Source organism: Camelina sativa, chromosome 17 (genome assembly GCF_030686135.1).
Source record: "Camelina sativa cultivar CO46 ecotype springtype chromosome 17, ASM3068613v1".
Taxonomy (NCBI): domain Eukaryota; kingdom Viridiplantae; phylum Streptophyta; class Magnoliopsida; order Brassicales; family Brassicaceae; genus Camelina; species Camelina sativa.
Genome location: NC_141896.1, coordinates 33359829 through 33381103, shown reverse-complemented (window position 1 = coordinate 33381103; position 21275 = coordinate 33359829). Strand labels below are relative to the sequence as shown.

At 37.6% G+C, this 21275-nt stretch overlaps 1 protein-coding gene and 1 pseudogene across 1 annotated transcript; both read right to left on the bottom strand.

The window, feature by feature from the left end:
- Window positions 1-18: 18 nt before the first annotated feature.
- On the bottom strand, window positions 19-1019 carry LOC147924662 (uncharacterized). The gene is made up of 3 exons (XM_087496877.1): window positions 955-1019; window positions 750-855; window positions 19-663 (listed from the first exon to the last, which is right to left on the bottom strand). The coding sequence occupies exons 1-3, from the start codon at window positions 1017-1019 to the stop codon at window positions 19-21; spliced, it is 816 nt and encodes a 271-aa protein (XP_087353003.1).
- Window positions 1020-1110: 91 nt separating this feature from the next.
- LOC147924661 (uncharacterized) lies at window positions 1111-3834 on the bottom strand (annotated as a pseudogene).
- Window positions 3835-21275: the final 17441 nt, after the last annotated feature.

Below are 21275 nucleotides of genomic sequence, written 5' to 3'. Positions count from 1 at the left end.
AACAAACATAAACAAAAATCATAAGCAAGAGGAGACACAAATTAAACATGTAATCACTACATTTGAGACATATATGCCTTCACAATCAGTTCTAGCATATTCAGCTTCATCCAGTTCGACATCCATATCAACATCTACTGGCAACGGACCAATATCTACAGGTCCATCTTGATCATCTTCTTTACTATATGTCCGTGAAGAACTTCTCATAACAACATGCCAATTTGATGAATCATCTTCCCTTGAATAAAAGATTTGCTTTGCCTTAGAAGCTAGTATATATGGATCCCTCAAAAAACTGACTTGGCTTTGATTCAAGTTAACAAGTGTGAACCCATTTTCAATCTTAACTCTGTTACCTCTTACTGCCCATTGACACCGGAATATGGGAACATAGAACACATTATAATCAAGCAATATTATGTCAATTACTCTCCCATAGTAGGATACCAGATCAACTACTTGGGACGTATCTTTAGCACTAGACCTACACATAGCCGTTGCCTCATAATAAATCCCACTATTCTGATTTTGCCTTTCAAGTGAGCTTGTGTGAAAACGTAGCCTATTCACTATGTAGCCAGTGTAAGACCTTGCAGTACACCTTGGACCATATGCCAGCCATTTAATTATATCCTCATGATTATTTGAAGCCATAGGTATCTACCAAATTAAAAACAATAAGAGTCAGTCACTTATAGACAGCTAAACCATACTCAATCTTACAAACAATTTACAAAATTACTTGCCTGTTCTTTTAACCAAGAAGCAAAATACTTAGCATGCATAGTCCATAACAGTGATGCATCACGTTTACACCTTGGATTTATGTCTTGAAGATGTTGCAGGTGCATGCTTGCAAAAGGAGAAATACAAATAGAAATAGTCAGCTCGATATACATGTACAATGCATAAGGATCCAAGGCAGCCATATTTTGAATATAGAGAACTTACTCTACATAAGGATCCAAGGCAGCCATATTTTGAATGACAACAAGATTGGCAATGTTCTTCTCCATTTCAGTGAGATTAATTGTAGTTCCTGCGGATAAGGGACGACCTTCTAGTATTGAGCTGTTGTCATAATTTGTATTCCTATCAAGTTTTTTTCTACACTTGTTGTCTTTTTCAGAAATCACTACAGAACTGCATACATTCTTCTGCCATATATGACTCAGCTATACAACCCTCTGGTCTTGCAGGGTTTCAAACAAAGTCTTTCAGAACTTTCATATATCTACAAATATAAAGAAATACGAATTAGCAACAAAATAGAAAATCACTACAAATACAATCTAAATATAATAGTAGAGAGCAAATATACCTTTCAAATGGATACATCCATCTAAATTGGACTGGTCCTCCTAGTCGAGCTTCCCTTCCTAGATGTACAGTCAAGTGTACCATGATATCAAAGAAGGTGGGAGGGAAAAACCTTTCAAACATACAAAGAGTTTCCACGATTTCAGCTTCCATTACTGAAATCACCTCTATATCAATAACTCTCTGACACAAATGGTTGAAGAATGCGCATAAGCGCAAGATTGCTGTCCTCGGACCTTTTGGTAACAACCCTCTGAGTGCAACCGGTAGTAGTTGCTGCTTCAACACGTGATAGTCGTGGGATTTGAGCCCTGTCACCTTATAGTCCTCTAATGACACACCCCTTGATATATTAGAACAGTACCCGTCTGGACCTTTAAAGTCAAATAGACGTTTGCAAAAAAATTTCTTCTCTTGCTTGGACAGAGAACAAGGTGCTGCGGGAAGGTAGATTCTCTTTCCTTGGATGGTAGGATGCAAGTCCTTTCTTATACCCATATCTTCCAGATCTTTACGAGCATTGAGACCATCCTTAAATTTACCACAATGCAACAATGTAGAGACAATGCTTGCAGCCACATTTTTCTCTACATGCATTACATCCAAATTATGCCTTACCGGAAGATCCTACACAACACAATTACAGTTCATAAAAATCCCAACTTAAACATAGCTTAATTAATCAATAAATTAATAAACATACCTCCCAATAAGCCAGTTTGAAAAAATTGATCTTTTTTTCCATCTTGACAACTCCTCCTGGTGTACTTCTACTTCCTCATCTTCCTCAGATTCACTGGATATATCGTCATCATCATAGACTGATTCCATACAGTCAGATCTTTTCCTCTTCCTCCCATATTCTTTCACATTTCCAAACTCGTTTTTAAAGTTTTTTAGATTCTGAGATATCTCACGACCTGTTAAAATTATTCCCTTCCTCCCATGTTCAGCTTTTCCATCAAACCAAGTCTTCTTCTCCCTATAACTATGTGTTGGTGCCAAACCCTTTCTGTGACACATATACACATGCTTTCTGCTGAACTTCAACCACTTACTATCTGTGTTTTTACCACAAATGGGACAGCCCATTTTCCCTTTTACTTTGCAATCAGCGAGGTTTCCTTAAGCAGGAAAATCACTAATAGTCCAGAGAAGCATTGCCCTTAGAGTAAAAGTAGTTCTACTGCAGGCGTCATATGTTAACTCTCCCTCCTTCCATAGATGGTTTAAATCGTCAATAAGAGGCTCCAAGTAGACATCAATACTATTGCCAGGTTGTTGTGGACCAGGAATCAGCAAGGTTAGCATTATGTTATCCTTCTTCATACATAGGTTAGGAGACAGATTATAGTTCACTAACAGAACAGGCCAACAACTATACTCAGTATTCTGCATGTTGAACGGATTAAAGCCATCAGTGGATAGTCCAAGCCGTAAGTTCCTCTCTTCGGCTGCAAATGAAGGATACTTGTCATTCATCTTATCCCATGTAACAAAATCCACAGGATGCCGGAGTTTGTCATCACTGCTCTTGTTACTAAAATGCCACCTTAAATCCTTGGCCATTTGCTCAGACCTGAACATTCTCTTCAGCCTTGGGATTATTGGAAAGTACCATAATACTTTCTGTGGGACACCTTTCTTTACTTCACCAGTGTGCATATTTATCTTCCACCGTGAAGCATTGCATTTGGGACAATTTTCTAGCTTCTTGTACTTCTTTCTAAATAGACAGCAGTCATTAACACATGCATGAATCTTTTTATACCCCATATCAAAGCTTTTCAAAAAAATTTTAACATCATAAAATGATGTGTGAAGCACATTATCATCAGGCAACATCTTTGGCAATGTCTCCAGCAGTTCATTGAAACTCTTGTCAGACCAGCCATTATGTGTCTTAAGCCTGAACAAAGACACAATAGCCGATAGCTTGCTGTGGTTTGAACAACTTTGATATAATGGCATACTAGCATCTGCAAGCTTTGCAAGGAACTCATCTTCTCTCTTGTCCTCACCCTCTGCAATCTCAACTAAATCACCATCTGCAATCTTACCTGAGTCATCACCCTTACCCTTACTCACCAACTCTTTGTCAGAATATTCAGCTGCTTTATACAACTCAATAACTTCCTCATTCCACTGATTTAGTTTGCTGTCACCATCGACCACTAAGTTCACGTCTCTATGATGATACCAATCGTTTTGCAGCTTGTAAGCCTCATCCATCCCCCTAGTTACAAGATGATCAACCACGTCACTGCCTGATTTGCGTTCTACATTACGACAGTCTTTGCAGGGACATATCATCATATCAATGTCCCCTAACGCCGCAGCCACATCCCGTACAATTTCCAAGCGCCTCTCTCATAACCAGGATCGGCTCTTCAATGAATAAGAAATGGGACAAAATAAAGAACTAGGGAAAGTATCCAAACCCCAGCTTAAACCTAACCCATATAAATTAATTCCTTACCTGCATAGATGCACCCATGCCTTGTCCAACATTATATGTTCTAAGCTTAATTAAAACCTTATCACAATATTTCAAACCAAAGCAACATTAAAAAACCAAACAATTACAGCCACAAAAACAAAACAATTACAGTCACAAAACAATTACACTCAATCGCAAAACAATTACAGTCAATCACATACGCTAATATCATCTCTAGTGCACAGTAAAACTATTACAGCCACAAACAATTACAGTCGCAAAACCAAAAAAAAAACAGAACAACAACAAATAAAATTTGGTCGAAAGGGACTAACGTGCACTGTTGAGTACAACAAAAGCGAGCTTCAGTTCGATAAGCAACCACAAACACTTGACAAATAGCAAAACATCCAATTAGATATGCATGTTTCGATAAGATTTAGAAATTTGAAAATACTTAAAATCACTAATTTGAATCAAATCCCTAATTATCATAATCCAAAATTTGAAACAAACCCCTAATTTTCATAATCCGAAATTTGAATCAAATCCCTCATTCTCATAATCCAAAATTTGAAACAAACCCCTAATTTTCATAATCTGAAATTTGAATCAAATCCCTAATTTGAAAATTTTATAAATCCCTAATTTGAAAATTTCATAAATCCCTAATTTGAAAATCTCATAAACCCTACAATCGATAATTTCAAGCCTTGAGAGTAAGAAGAAAGAAGAAAATTAGAGTAAAGAAGAAAGACATGCCTTCGATTCGAGCGCACGGATGGCTGGAGAATGTGTCGGCGGAGGAGCGAATAGAAGAGACGGTGGAAAATGTGTCGGCGGCGGATTCGTCGATAAAATAGAAGAGAATCTCAGAGAAAGTAGATGAGCGAATAGAAGAGTGTGTTGTTTTGCTGTTTTGTTCGAGTGTTAGGTTTAGCTCGAGAGTGTGTTGTTTTCGCTGTTTTGTTTGAGTGTTAGGTTGTTTTCTTCTAAGAGTTAAGCGCTTAAGTGAAATAATTGGGCTCAGGGTTGGCGGACTAAGAGTTTTCACATTCCCGCTTAAGGATTTTATATCATAGCGTTTATATTGAACTATTACAAAGTGACCAAAAAAAATAATCATCTTTTATAGCAGTTCATGAAAATGTGCTATCTTCTACTGCTATCAATGTACATATTTGTTGTAGTGCATAACAAAGAGAATTATATAGATACTACACAATAAAAAAATATAAAAAAATGAACACAGCTTGGATTTATTTTATAAACAATTTTACCCGTGCATCACGGGTTACTACCTAATTCTATTTTATTATATAAGATTTCTTCCGACGTTCTCTTACTCTGATTCTTCTTCTCTCAATATTCCAACACGACCTATGGACATTTAAATGTTTCTATGCTTTGCTGCCTGTTTTGCCACAAGAGATTGAAAGCGAACAAGTTATCTAATTTACGTATCAAACTTACCATCAAGGCATCAAGGCTCCATAAATAAGCCAAAATATTGAAACAGAAAAGAGGGCTCTTGGTTTCTCTACGCATTGCATCATAACGTTGTTGGCTTGTCGCCACCCCCCCCCAACACTCTCAGTATTACACTGCAGGTGATTCTTATCTCCAATCATGACTATGAACTGTTTTGTTTTCTTGCAAACTACACTAATAACAGTGAGCATGTTGCTCACTTACTTTTCTTTTTGTTTTGACGTGTATTGCAAATTCCTATAATCATATCTAAGACATATGGTAAAACATCATCTAAAAAAAATGTGGTATCAGATTTTAATTATAAATTATTTAAATTCATAAATTTATGATAAACAAACAAAATTAGGTTTGTCCTCCATCACAAACTAAACTTAAACTTTAATGACATAGAAACATACATAGCTCTTCAAATTTGGGTCTTGAATGAAGAGTTAATGAGATAAGGTCCCAGAAATTTACACATACTGAAAAAAGTAAAATACACTTTGATAAATTATCATTAGTAAGATGAGAAGGGGATTGGATATCAGATCAATAGGGATTCCTATATGTGGAGTCTGAGAAGTTGGAAGTTGATTCATTGCTTAATCCTGCAAACGAGAAACAAAGAGAAAGGTGAGAATATGATTAAGACCAGAGAGCATCTGAAGAAGAAGAGAATAATTAAGAAGCGTTACTCCTAGGAGGAGGAAGAAGAAGAAAGAAGAAAAAGCCTTTGTGCCAGAAGTTAATAAAGACCAATATGTGTAAATGGGTTTGTTTAGTTTAAGTGCTAGGTGATGCAGCAATTATCAAATAGTATATATATGTGATGATGTGTGTAATGAGGTATGAGGAAGTGTGTGAGATTAAAGAGAAAAATTTTGAGTGGCTAACCTAATCTCCGAGAGATCCATAAAAGGAACAATGTTGACATACGTAGAGTAATCTCTCTAAGTTACTATAAGAGGGTTTGTGGTAAAACAAGCAAAACACATATTCAAAGAGTAAAAGAGAGATGAGATGAATCTAGCCTCTAAAGAGAAGTGAGGTCAAGATTTCAACAAGAACGAGGAAGGTTTACATATCATTATTATTTTCAGAAGAATAAAATATTAAATATTTCAAAATGGGCTACACATCGGCTCAAGATCCTATCTTCATCATTATCCCTTGGCGTTTGGTGTTCTTGATCGTGAGAATGATCCAAGTTGGAATTGGTTTTTGGAGATGTTGAAAACCATTGTTGGAGACTCTTCTGAAATAGTATTTATGACTGACAAAAATTCAAGTCTAATCAAAGCCACAACTAATGTGTATCTTCGGGCTCATCATGAGTATTGTGTATGTCATTTATTCCAAAATGTGAAAGGTCATGCTTCTAATGCCAAAAAGACGTTGTTGCATGGAGATTCATGGAGTGTAGTAGGTTTTACATAGTGGCTGAGTTCTATGTTGTTTACGCTTCCTTTAAGACAAGATATCCTTCTACTGCCTAGTATCTTAAAGAATCTATCAAGATAGAAAAATGGGCGAGATGTGTTTTTCCAGGAGAAAGATACAACCTAGACACAAGAAACTATGTGAAATCGTTGGACAACATATTTAAAGACGTAAGGAGGTACTGCTTAATACCCATGCTTGATGTGATACCTGAATGGTTTAACGAACATCGGAAAGATTCCTTATTAAGTGATGAACTACTTACACGATTTATGGGCAATTACTGAGAAACTAAGGGTGACAGAGCTAAATACTTTCGAACTTGAATACAATGTCATTGAAAATGATATAAAACCTTATTTGGTGAATTTGTGATTGAGAAGTTGCAGTTGCAGGTTTTTCGATGTTCAAAAGTACTTTTGTGTGCACTCATTGGCGGCTTTCAATTAGATTACAAATGTATGGAGGTAAGGATATCCAGTTACATGAGTTGTGTTCTAAGTATTATTGTAAAGAGTTGTGGGCAATGGCATATTACAAAACAATTTATTTAGTATCGGATAGGTCTCGGTGGGACGTCCCGGATGACGTCAAAGATGTGCAGATCATTCCGTCGAATCAAAAAGCAAAGAGGAGAAGAAAGAGAGTAAAAAGGTTTGCATCTAGTGGGGAAAGTGACCAAAAACTCGACCTAGAACACATAATAAAGACAAGCGATCAATTGATTGTTATATGGAGATTTTTTCAATGTTCATGTTTGATTATCATGTTTGATTTATGTTTGGTTTATGTAGTGCTAAAAAGAAATTTAGGAGAAAGAGAAAATAAAAAAGTTGTTTATTTTGTAAAGCAAAACAGTTTAACTTTAATATAAAAACCGTAAATGAAAAAGATAATGACAAAGGTTAGATTGGTCATTCAATGTGATGTTTGTGGCGTAGAGAATAAGAGTAAAAGCAATGTCGCATTCTCCACAAGTTTTTAAACAGTAAGTGATATTTTTCTTAAATATCATAAAACTAAAGGTTGTTATCTGTTTTTATATCTATTCTTTTAAATTTTTTATTTTATAATTTTAACAATTAGGATTTAGATTTTACAATTAGAACAAAATTAAATATCAGTTTGGATTTACAAATAAGGTTGTTAGTGTTTAGATTTTACAATTAGAATAGAATTATATATCGATTTGGTTTATAAAAGAGCGGTTTGTTTTTATTTTTATTTTACAATGATATATACAAAATTTATTTCCTTATTTTATAAGTAGGTGAATAAAGAGGATAACCCCTAAGGATGAACCCAAATATTGTCTTTTAATATTTTCCTACCGCGTGTTTCTGGATCTGAATGCATCTGTTGATATCTCTATATTCCACAAAACTTGTTTTAAAATTTATGACATCATTAAATATTTAGATCCGAGTAAAGATATTAAACTTAATAAAATAGTTGGAAATTTGAAAACTTTTTTTTTTATTAACTCGAATTCAATTAAAGAATGAATATAACAAAAGAACCAAAGAATAAGCAAATAACGCAAAGCCAACAAGACTGTAAAAAGCAAGAAAATGAGAATAAAAGACTCAATGCAAATTGAGCCTCACCCTTATGTTCTATCTCAATCTGGTCATGAAGCCAAGCTGACCCTACAAGAGCAAGGTACGAAGGTAACCGTCTATCCCTTGTGACGCTTGAAGCAATAGCCCTGGCTAAACCATTGGCTTCGGTGAAGAGAGCTTTAACGAAACCTCCCCCATCACTCGTATTACTTCAACCATTTTAAACAACTCTGAACGGTACATTGACCATTCAAGTGGCTTTGATATAGCTGCAATCGCTGCCTAACAGTCCAACCAAACCTCACAATAAGAAATGTGGAGAGCTTGTAAGCGTTGGAGACACCAAACAGTCCCGTCTCAAACTATTTTTTGACCCTCTAGGCAAAATAAATTTTCAGGCATTTAAGAGTTTTAGTCATAAAAAATTTGGATCCTAGTTTTTTGCCTACCTTGCCACCCCATAGAGATGGGCCTGGCACCAAACAACACAATTTAATTTTGCAGAAATTCTGTTTGATCTTGGAAGAGAGACATCTCGAGCATGGTACATAACATGTCCACCATGATTTCGCATGATCCATGCTCCACCACAGAAAAATAGTTATTTCATCCATGAAGAATTACATTTTAGATGACCTGGCGCCGGTTTAGTCCAACTTTCTACTGTAAATATCCTTCTTTGAACTTCAGCAGCTGCAACCTCAGACATCAAATGCTGTTGTTTGATCCATTCCGCAGAATCGTCTAAAGCTGCAGCAATTAGCACATGATGATCATGATCCCTCTGAGAGAACACAAAATCATTCCTTGCTTTCCAAATCCTCCATAGGATCCAAGGTATTGCATTCTACATATGTTCTGGTAGACCTACCATTCCTAGTAAATTGAAAATGTGATCCAAATTTTCTGAAGGTGAACTTGAAAAACCATGAACTGAAAGCGTAAGAAAATTTGCAAACCAATCTTTAGCTGGCAAGGTACAACCAAGCAGCACATGAGTAACTTGCAGTCCATGGTTCTCCATATATTCCCTAACATCCAAGGCTCCAGATAGAGCTGTCCATAGAAACATGCGTATTTTAAATTCTGTATGAACAAACCATACCCTCTCCTTGATCCTATTTAGAGCAACAACATCTTCAGGGATCTATCAGCACTCTCAAATTCACGAGAAAGAAACCAGGTCCCACGTTTTAGCGAATATTGTCCATTGCTATTGAAAGCCCAAATATACTTATATGGTAAGCTCTGCGCCGGTCGAAAATATTTGATTTTGATAACATCAATGGAGGAAACAGATCCTTTAACCTTTGCATACTCCAAACACCATCCGAAGTAATGAGAGAAGAAACTTTAAGATTAAGATCAATGGCCATCTCCTTGTTGAAAAGGCAACATAACGTGGGACATCATCGAACACCCATTTCTCCAGCCATACATTGGTGTCATCTCTATTTCCAATAGACTTTATAACACCGCGTTCGAGAAGCTCACGACCAAACAAAATGCTATGCCAAGAAGAAGAAAGTCTATAGATCAAATAAATGTGTTTCTACAAAATACTTGGATTTGTAAACCTTAGTCAACAGTGAGTTGAGGATCAAGGAACCTCCATGCTTGCTTAGCTAGGAGAGCTTGGTTAAAGCGACCAATGTATCTAAAGCCAAGTCCACCCCTTTTTTCGATTGACAAACCTTCTCCAAAGCCACCCAATGCATTTTGTTCTTCTCCTCTGTTACATTCCACCATAAAACTTAAGGCATTTTAAGAACTCCGAACACTCGAAAGTTTGCTTGGCATAAAAACAAACTATCTTCTACGAATAGTAGTTATTAAATTGATGGAAAAGAAGGAGTGAGCCTCATCCCTATTATCCGACCCTCTAGCTCAGCTTTATTCATGATAATATGATATGTACCAAAGCTTTAGCACAGAAAATGAATAAGAATGGTGTCAGCGGATCACCTTGTTGAATACGTCTCTCTGGCTTGATGAAACCTGATATGCTCAAATTAAACCCTAGAGCTACTCTCTCAAATCAAGAGATCACTGCAATACTTAGGGGTCGAATTTCACAAGACTCAAGTCTACACATTAAATTATAGAGTTTTATAATTAAGCTAAACAGATTAATTATAATTAAAAAAGCAATGCAAAATAGTAAAGAAAAGTGTTGTAAATTCAGAGCATCAAAAAGTTAGTTCTAGGGAATTTCTCATGAAATTACAAAATATTAAATCAATAATTAAATAGGATTCATGCAATTAAAATCAGATCTAGAACTCTAAACTCTTTTGTAAAATAAATCAGTTCTTACTGCAAATATTATCTATATTTAAAACCAAAATATCCAAATCTCTTTATAAAATTCTAGGTTAAAAATCAGCTTTGAAATCAGGTTTAGATTGTTCACAAAATTACTAAATCAAATCTATTTGCAAGAAGTAATTTTGTTTATCAAAAAGTTTTATCAGGAAAATCAATTATATTCTCATATCAATTTATTTTCCTAGGTTATGAATCCTAAATAAACAAATCTAATAAACCATAAAACCCATGTGAAAAACCCTGAACCTAACAAGCAAAATACTCAGACATATTTAATGAAGAACAAGACATCTTTTCTAAATAATAAGCAATAGATATTAAAAAGTAAGAAGGGAGTTTAGAAATTCTTCTCTCTATAAAAGAGTTCAGATCCTTCTCCCAAAAGCTCTACAAATCTCTCAAACAATAAAAACTGCTAGAATAAAACTTAAGAGTTTGTAAAACCTAAAAATACTATTTATATGTCCTAAAACACGTCAAGGACTAATAATGCAAATATGGAAAACTTTAGGGCAGATTTGTAAATCTTCAAAACTTGGGCTTCTGTGGCTTACTGGGTGTTGACCGACACCAAGGGTGGTGTCGATCGACACCATCACTCTCAATCCATTCCAAGTTGATTTCCTCCGGATTATTGCTTCAAAATAATCCAAATTGCTCCACTTTGCTCCATTCATGCTAAAATCCTAGAAAACCTGCAAAGACTCCAAAAAATCCTAGAAAACAAATCAAAATACTCAAAACACACTTATAACATGGTTAAAAACCATAAAAACCATGATATATCAAAACCGTATGAAACACTATTTATAATCACTGAAAATGAAACTGATCTAACGTAAGAAATTATCCACTGCACCCGTCTGATGTCAAAGCCTAACCAGATAAGTAGTTCTTCCAAATCAGTTTTGGACATATCAGTTTTCATTGCCACGAAATCCTTATCACAATGTGGATTCGTATGCAAAGCATGTACCATCTCATGAACATCAATATATTATCGGAGATCAGTCTGCTTAAGACAAAGGCTCTTTGCGTATTTGAGACAATCTCCAGAAGAAATATGTTTTAATTGATGTGTCTGTATTTTATAGGGATTTAACTATAGTTTTTAGGATTGTATTGAGTCTTTTGTTAGGTCCAAGTGTGCTTTTAGAATCCTTTTAGTATTTTGTGAGTTTTTACAGGTTCTAGGTGACTTTGGAAGGAATCTGAGCGTATTGGGGGTGAAAATATGCATCTAGAGCTAAATTGGTTGAAGACTGATCGGGCTAGTAGCAGATGGAGTGAGAGCAGAAAAACGTTCCGGATCGACTGATCCTCGCGAGATCGACCAATCCCGTCCCCGACGCAACTTTTCGTTTTTTGTTTTAAACCGACTTTTTAGGCTTTTATTTTATTATTTAAGCACGGGGCTGCTCGACCCCTAGAAAAAAAAACTTTTATTCTACGCAGCCTTTGAGCACTTGTATGCTTGGGAGAAGATGTCTTACCCTTTCTAACCCTTTGGAGAAGAATTCTGAACCCTTTTATTTCGCTTTGCAATTTAAACATGTTTTCTTCATCTTTGATTTGTTGTTCTTTGATTGCCATGTCTGAGTAGTTTAACTGTTGGGTTTCGGGTTTCAGAAAAGGGGTTTTATGATTCTCTAACTTAGGTTGTTAGATTTGGGATTGATCTATTGTGTTCTTAATCTATTGTTGTTCTTATTGCTTAAACTTGATTAGCTACCTAGTTTATGATCATAATTTTAATTCATCTAGGCATCAAAAGTGTTGTTGAATTACTTGAAAGAACATAGGTGAGCAAGGTGATCCTTAGCCAACGAAGGTTGAAGTTAGGGCACCTTGTGAACATAATCAAACTTGAACTTATTGCTTGCTAGGATTGTTTAGATTCAAACGACGGTTTAGAGTTTAATTCATTCCCTGCATAGATAACTAATGCTGCGATAGTAGGTTAGTTTTATATTTGAGATTTGAGTTCAAGAACGGTTCCTAAAGCTATCCCAACCCATCATCTAATTTCGTGATCATATCCTCTAACTGATTCTCTGCGCCCAATACTTTCTCTTGATCTTACAAACTCTCATTTATTTTTCTGTTCTGTTCGGTTACTTGAAAAACAATCTTCTTATTGCTTTAGCTATACTCTGTCTAAATAGTTTCAAAGTGCATTGCTTGGTCTCTGTGGATTCGACCCTAAAGTGCTATGACCACACCACTTGATCGTGGTTGAGTGTGCTTTGGGTTTTAATTGAACTCTGATCATTAATCTATTGCATAAAACCTTGGAAACTATTTTGTACACTAAAAAGCATAAATAGATTGGTCGCGTGTCTGTCATATGTGATGGATTTGGCTTTTTTGGGAGCAGAAAAATCTGAGCAAAGTTCCACCCTGAAGGCAAGGAACCAGATTCATAAGATTGTTGCACCTCCATAATCACTTATTGGCCAAGAATGCCTCAATAAGTTTGATAGAAATGACCTGACATACCATCTGCTTCAGGTGTGCTATGTCCTTTAATGCTAAGTGTAGACATCTTAATTTCCTCTCAGGTTTAGTGAGTTCCGCATTCATATGCCATGTGACTCTTGAAGACATACCATCTAAAGCCTCAGAAATAGCAGTTGGATTTGAAGTTGTAAACATCTTCTTAAAGTAATGTACTGCCAGTTCACCCTTGGAACCCTCAGTAAAACTGCTCAACTCCATTTTCATGAAAGAGTGATAAAACTAATTTTGTACTCCCCTTCGTTGAACACTACCATGGAAGAAGCGAGTATTATGGTCTCCTTCTCGTGCCCATTTCTCTTTACTTTGCTATTTCCAGAATAATTCATGTTCTCTATATGCTTATGCTAATTCCCACCATAGTCTTCATGTACTGAAATCCTGCTGGCTCTTAGCACCCTCTTCATCTAGTTTAGTCTGTAACAGAGTGAGATGATCTTTTAAATCCTAATTAGCAAACCGTTTCCACAATGATATAGATTGCCTACAATCCGCAATCCTATTCATAAGTTCCAACTGTCCACTCGTTTCTCCTCTATTCCACCCCTCCTTTACAATGTTAGCAAAATCTGGTTTAAAAATCGAGTGTTTATTGAAAAGAAATCTTCCCTTCCGAGAAATGTTCTTATTGAAAAATCTTACAAAGAGAGTATGGTGTTCATAACTAATAAGCTCTAGATATTCTGCGTGTACCCTTGGAAACAAATGAAACCATGATGTATTACCCAAAGCTCTGTCTAACCAACACTGCACCCACATCTTGTTGCGTTCTCCAGCCCAAGATAACTTGTTTCCAGAGCTTGGAACCTCCCGGTAGACACCAATCATTTATCATATTCCTAAAAGCATAGAAAGTCGATTCAGCTCGTGCTCGTCTACCAAGCTTTTATGAATGATCAATTATCTCATTGAGATCCCCTAAAACTAACCAAGGATCATCTTTGGTTGCACCAGTACTTACTAAATTGTCCCAAACAACTTGACGATGGTGGTAAACTGGATCCCCATAAACACATGATATAAAAAAGCTGGGCAATCCAAGTTTAACCTTTGTATCGATGATGCGGTGGTCTGAGTTGAGAATCTCTACCACATACGAAGACTTCCAAAACAATGATAATCATCCACTTAAATTAATCGGATCAACAATGTGTGAATGATCATACCTTAAAGACTGCTGCACCTTCATGACGTGAGTAATGGAATTTTTAGTTTGCACGAGGAACAAGAAGTCCGGGAAATGTTCATGATGCATTTCCCTTAGAGTAGGAATTTCCAAGTGCCCCCAACCCTTGACAATTCTAACTCATAAAGCTCATAACTGATTCGACAGTTCCTCTCTTGCTCAAACATAGCGAGTCTTGATGAGACTTTAGCTTCATCCGCAGCTTTTCTTTTTGAGGCCAGCCCTTCCTTTGTGTCCTGAGGCTGAATAGTACTAGATCTCTCCTGCAAAACCTGAGCCCACCGTTTCCAGCTGCAAAGCTAGTTTTGATATCCGTGAAACAAAGGACAATAGCAGGGGTAGAAACAAAGGAGATTGAGAAGATTGTGCTGGCTTAGACCAACTCCAACGTATATCTCTATTTTTTTCCTCTAAAATAGAGTTCCTCTATAATAGAGCATGAGTTAGTGTAAAAAAATAAAGGTGAGAATAGAGTTGCTCTATATATAGAGCAATCTGGAGCAAATGTTGCTCTATAATAGAGTTTTGACTCTAAAATAGAGTAGGGTTGGAGATGCCTTTAGAAAGACGTGAAAACACCTTCCCTGAACAATAAACAGGCTTAGATTGTTCTGCATAAGGTGTTGTAGCTGAACTAGCACCTTCAAAGTTGAAAACTAGATCTCTCCCTCTATTAACATATGTTGTGAAAGTAGGTGGAACCTCAAGGCACATAAACACTCTATGTCCTGAAGAATCACCCTCCAAGTCCCAAACCAATTTTCGGACCCTCTCCAAGTGTATCGTCCACAAGGAAAGATTAGCAACAGACAAATATTGTCTCATCTCATCAAAAACAGCCTTTGCAATTTTTGGCTTGCCTGAAACCAGATCTAACCTCACATCATCATCAGTCAGCACCCCATACAAAGGATCATCCTTACTGATACTTGGTATCAACCTGGCTGGAACAATCAAAGCTTGTTTGACCCCTCCCGTAGCAATAACTTGCCAATTGAGAGATTTAAAGGACATCGCTCCTTATCATGTGTTAAACGGTGGCATTGATAACACCTACGTCTGACTCTTTCATATTCTATCCCAATGTGGACCATCTCTTCAGATGGTAATTGCAACTCTCTTGAATTCTTCAATGGCTTACTAACATGAAAAGGATTCTAAGCCGAACATAACCCTTGCTCAGCCGCTTCAGTGGATCAAAGGCCACATGAGTAACCTGGCCAATATGTGCTGCTATCTCTTTAATTGTATCCGCCGTATGGTGGTTTACCGGGATATCACTTAACCTGATCCATAGTCGTAAAGCCTTCAAATAATACTCCGGTGGTTTTTCTACCCACCTCTCCAAGGTAATGCTCCAATCGTTGAAAGTTCATGCTTTTTCTTCAAGGATAGTGGAGAGCTCTGCTTCAAAATCAAATATAAACTGAATTTTATCCTCTGGTAAGGCTATACCTCTTGCTCTGTTATAGACACGCCAAAGCTGAGGCATTTCATGAATGAAACGAGAGAGCTTTTGATTATCCGGGCATAGAAGTCGCCCAATGATGCTGTCCATTTCGAACACACGAACTGAATTGAGGCAGGTTTTTCAAGACAATCGGCTTGTCATCTTCAAGTGACATCTCCTATAATGCATTATCCAACGCATGCTCTATTTGGAACAGACGTCTGACTTAAACACCAACACATAGACGATACACGAACAATAAACCCAGATCTCAAGTGACAGTGGCTTGAGAAACTCTCAAATCACCTAGTAAATATAAAAGAATTTTTTGTAATACTAACAAATCGATCCTGATATCCGGCTTTTAAACAACGTGATATACCAATGAATAGGGTTTTGTTTTTACAAAGTAGATTGCGTTATTTATGAGACAACAAGAGAGAGAGATTCATGTAGTAATGATGACCAGTCATCTCTAATCGTCCATACCCTCCACTGGGATCTGTATAACCTTTCCAAAACAAATGATTTGTAGAATATTAATGAGAAGACATAGATTATTCTTTGATGTACGTATATAACCTTCTCTAAAAAACTTTGAGATAGGACAGATAACGAGAAGAAGAAAAAGCATATTTCTTCACTAAATCTTCTTGCGTTGTATTGTATTATAATGTGATGTTGTTGTTTAAGAGAGAGTGGTTCAAGTGTTACTAGCTAAATCATGGCCAGGTGTCAAGTATCTTTAGAGAGATGTTGGATTAGACGGACGTACACAAAATTCCATATATACAATAACAATACACCCCATATAATATTATTATTCTGAATTGTCCCACTTCTAGCTAGTGTTGATTTTGTTCAAGTGATACAATAAACATAAATTTGCATCTGTTTTGTGACTGTGTGATAGCAAGTCTTCGGAATCGGCACCTTCGGAAATTAATGGGTTAATTGCAAATATACAAATGAACAAAGTAAATGAATCTGCAAATAATGTAGATATTTTCTGGAGGATGGTTACGATACAAACACAAAGATTTGGTTGCCATACAAAGTGAATTTCCTAGCCCCACCATTTATTTATAAAGAAATATTTACATATCACTCCAAAAAAACATTTTCTTTCACCAGATGACAAAGTCATATAAACTTTTCATGAAATAGCCACTAACCAAAAACTGACAAAAGTACTTTGATAAGTAGATAACCAGTTTTTAGTTTAGTTAACAAACTAGTTCAATTGTTTACTTTCTATACAACAAAAATAATTAAATATTAGGTGTAATTAATCCTTAAGAAAACTAGAAAGAGAGAGAGAAGAACATGAAGTTCACCATCTCACCAAGTAAAAATTAGGGAACTTGGGTAAGATTAATAGTTAGGCTACTTAATTCGGCGAGTTTAGGTGTGTAAAATTCCGGCGAGTTGGATGTGTACAATTCCGGTGTGTTTTGGATGTGTTAGAAGACTCAGTGAGTTTGGGTGTGTATAATTCCAGCAAGAAGAAGAAGTGGAGGAAATTTTTGGTGTGTAGAACTTTGGTGAGAAGAAGAGGAGGAAATTTCTAATGTGAATGGGTGTGTAGAACTCTGGTGAGAAAAAGAACAGGAGAAAATTTCTGGTGAACAACAACGACAATATTAGATATGATTGCAGAAAAAGATAGGTTGAAGATGACTACAAAACTACAATAATGTCCTTCATTAAAACGGATTTATGTACGTACATTAAGCAAAAGAACGTTATGTACATACACTAATCTCAAGAACGTTATGTACGTACACCAAGCTGCAACATACATTAAACAAAAAAATGTTATGTACATACACCAAACTGCAACATGCATAGCTTATATTTTTGACACTTCTATAACTATGTTCAACGTTAGGTTTGTGAAAGGACCGACCTTTTTTCTTAAGAAATAATAAATAATATATATATATAAATAAACTACAACTAGTGGTCCCATATCCACTAGCCACCTAACTGTTGGGATTTAAGCGGAAGAGGTTGAGAAGAAGAGAATTGTCGGCAAGAACAATGAGGGACAGTTATATTCCATAAGAATATCTTACAAAAGTTTACAAAAGACTATATATACTAAGAGAACTAGGGCTACACCCTTTACAATAAATCGCATACGAGATAAGGAAAGAGAATTGGTTTTTCCCAAGATTGAAAGCGACCCCTCCTTGTTTCCTTAAACAAAGCACAACCCGTGACTCCACTCTCTCTTCTTCTCTAACTGCTACAAGGAGGATCTCGAACCTTCTCATGGGCTTACACCAATAAGGCCTCCTTATTCTCATAGATAACTCGGCCTTGTCACATAGTTGTACGGACGGCCTCATAGTTGTACGGATAGGGTGATCTTGGTCAATACTCCCCCTCAAGCTTAGCCAAGGAAGACGGCTAAGCTTGGAACCCGCGTAAGATCACCTCATTAAAAACCTTAACATAGAAAACCACATGGGACAAAACCATGTTAAGGAAAAGAGTATGATCTTCACAGGTTAGAGGAGTTTCTTCACGGATGTGTTGGATCCACTAGTCCAAGCTTGCTGGAAATGTATTCGCAAATCTGAGGACTCGTTGCTTTGGTGAAGATGTCCGCCAGTTGGTCTTTTCTTGGAGTGTAACACGGCAAGACTACACCTTCTTCAATCTTTTCTCGCACTTTATGGCAATCTACCTCAATGTGCTTAGTCCTTTCATGGAAGACCGAGTTGGTTGCTATGTGTATCGCCGCCTTATTGTCACAATGCATGGTGATTGGTTGATCAGACTCCACTCCAAGGTCCTTGAGGAGGCCTTTGAGCCATGTGAGCTCGTTGGTTAGCTTCTTCATAGCCCTATATTCCGACTCGGCACTTGATTGATACACAACTTTCTGTTTCTTCGACTTCCAGGTCACTAGGTTCCCTCCAACGAATGTGCAATACCCTGTCGTGGACATCCTATCTATTGTATCAACAGCGTAGTCCGCATCACAGTAGCCGACGAGTTCCGTGTTGTTGTTCTTTCCCATCCAAATGCCTTGTCCTGGACTACCCTTGAGATAACATAGGATCCTCTCGAGCGTCTGCTAGTCAAAATTCGTTGGAGCCTTCATGTGTTGGCTGACTTGGTTCACCGCATAGCATATGTCTGGCCTCGTGATCGTAAGATAGATAAGCTTGCCCACCAGCCTACGGTAGCGTCCCACATTTTTGTATGGTTCGTGCGACTTGTTAACTGGAGCACCGGGTGTTGGCTTCTCCCCCTTTCGCTTGACCTGGTAACCTTCCTCAAGCGGCGTGGACACCGGTTTAGCTCCTATCTTACCTGTCTCATGTAAAAGGTCAAGTGTATACTTCCTTTGAGAAAGAAATAATCCCTCCGGAGAGTGAGAGATTTCTATTCCAAGGAAGTATTTAAGTTCACCTAAATCCTTAATATCAAAGGTAGAGTTAAGAAGAGCCTTAGTGGCACAAATACCGTCCTTATGATCACCGGTGATAATGATGTCATCAACATAGACGAGAACGATGATGCGGCCACCGTCAGTCCGGAGAGTGAACAGCGTATGATCAGCTTCAGAGCACTTGAAACCATTCGTGCGGAGTGTAGAGCTTAGCTTGTGGTACCACGCCCGCGGAGACTGTTTGAGACCATATATAGCCTTGTGAAGCCGGAGAACTTTACCCGAAGCAACAATGTGCTTAAAACCCGGTGGAGGATGCATGTAGAATTCCTCGGTCAGCTCCCCCTGAAGAAAGGCGTTCTTGACGTCCATTTGACAAAGCTCCCAAGAGAGGTTAGTGGCCAAGGACAAGACGACCCAGACTGTATGGAGTTTGGCCACCGGAGCAAAGGTGTCCGTATTGTCAAGTCCATAGGTTTGAGTGAAGCCGTGTGCGACCAAGCGGGCTTTGTAGCGCTCGATCTCTCCAGTGCTCAGATATTTAATAGTGAATACCCACTTGGAGCTGACAGCCTTTTTACCTTTAGGGAGATCAGCCTCGTCCCAAGTTCGATTCCGGATCATAGCCGCCGTTTCATCTTCCACCGCATCAAGCCACTCCTTATTTTGCTTAGCTTCCTCGTAGGTTTGAGGAACAAAGTGCTCATCAAGCTTACCAAGGAAGGCAAATTGATCCGAGGAGATAAGGTCAAGCGAACACACGGCCTGAATAGGGTGGGCGACAGCCTGATTGTTGTAGTAGACTCGTTGATTCTTTAACCTTTCACTACGCCGCGGTTGTTTTAAACGTTCACTACGCCGAAGTGGTGGTGGAGATGGTGTGGGCTGGCCTGTCTCAGCTGTACTATCGTCAGGTGATAGATCAGGTGGTGTAGTCAAGGCTTCTTTGAATTGTGTCTCTCTTGGCTCTTGAAATTGTTCTCCGTATGGGAAGGAGAAGCATCATGAGTTTCCGGAGGTTCCGATAATATTGTAGGCCCATCGGAGGGTGGTTTTGCTAGAGACGCCTCGGGATATGATGGTTTGGTGACTCCCAAATGGTCAAGGAGGAACTGCAAGTTGCCCACCCGGTAAGTATTGGGTTGATATAAGTCTTTGAGGCCTTCCCAGTCCTTCTTATCATAGTACCCTTGTTGTTCAAGAAACTTCACATCTCTAGAGACTAGTGTGCGGCCAGTGATCGGATCGTAACACTTGTACCCCTTCTGACTTGTTGAGTAGCCAATGAACATACTTCTAGTGCTTTTGGCCTCAAGTTTATTCCTTTGTTCTCCGGGCACTAAAACAAAACAAACACACCCGAACACGCGTAAGTGATCAAGAGAAGGTTTAACTTTGTTTAGTACCTCATAGGGTGATATGTCATTTAAGACTTTTGTTGGTGTCCGATTGATTAAGTAGCATGCCAACATGACCGCATCACCCCAAAACCACTTAGTGACATTCGAATGAAACATCATTGACCGAGCCACCTCCATTAAGTGTCAATTTTTCCTCTCGGCCACTCCATTTTGTTGAGGCGTGTATGGACAGCTGGTCTGTTGGAGGATTCCATGCTTAGCTAGGTGCTCTTTGAGTTTGTGGCTTGTATATTCACCTCCATTATCCGATCTTAGTACCTTTATTTTTGCATTAAATTGATTAGTAACATAATTCTGAAAATTGACAAAGGAATGATAGACTCTATCTTTAGATGGTAACAAGGTGAGCCAAGTATATTTAGATATCTCATCAATAAAGGTCACAAAATACTTGTTATTATCCCTAGATAGGCAAGGAGATGTCCACACATCAGAATGTACTAAATCAAAGCAATGTTCATAAATAGTACTTGATTTAGGGAAAATAGTCTTGCAATGTTTACCAAGAATACAAGACTCACAAGTGGAGTTATCAAACGAAACATTGGGCAACATTAATTCAAATGCATGAGAATGAGGATGGCCTAGTCTAGCATGCCACACATCACTTAAACTACTACTAAGATTCGAAGCAAAAGAAAACGAATTAGAAGGACTTGAAGCTTTCTCTAGGACATAGAGATCTCCTCTACCATCTCCTTCTCCAAGAACCTTTCCACTCTCAAT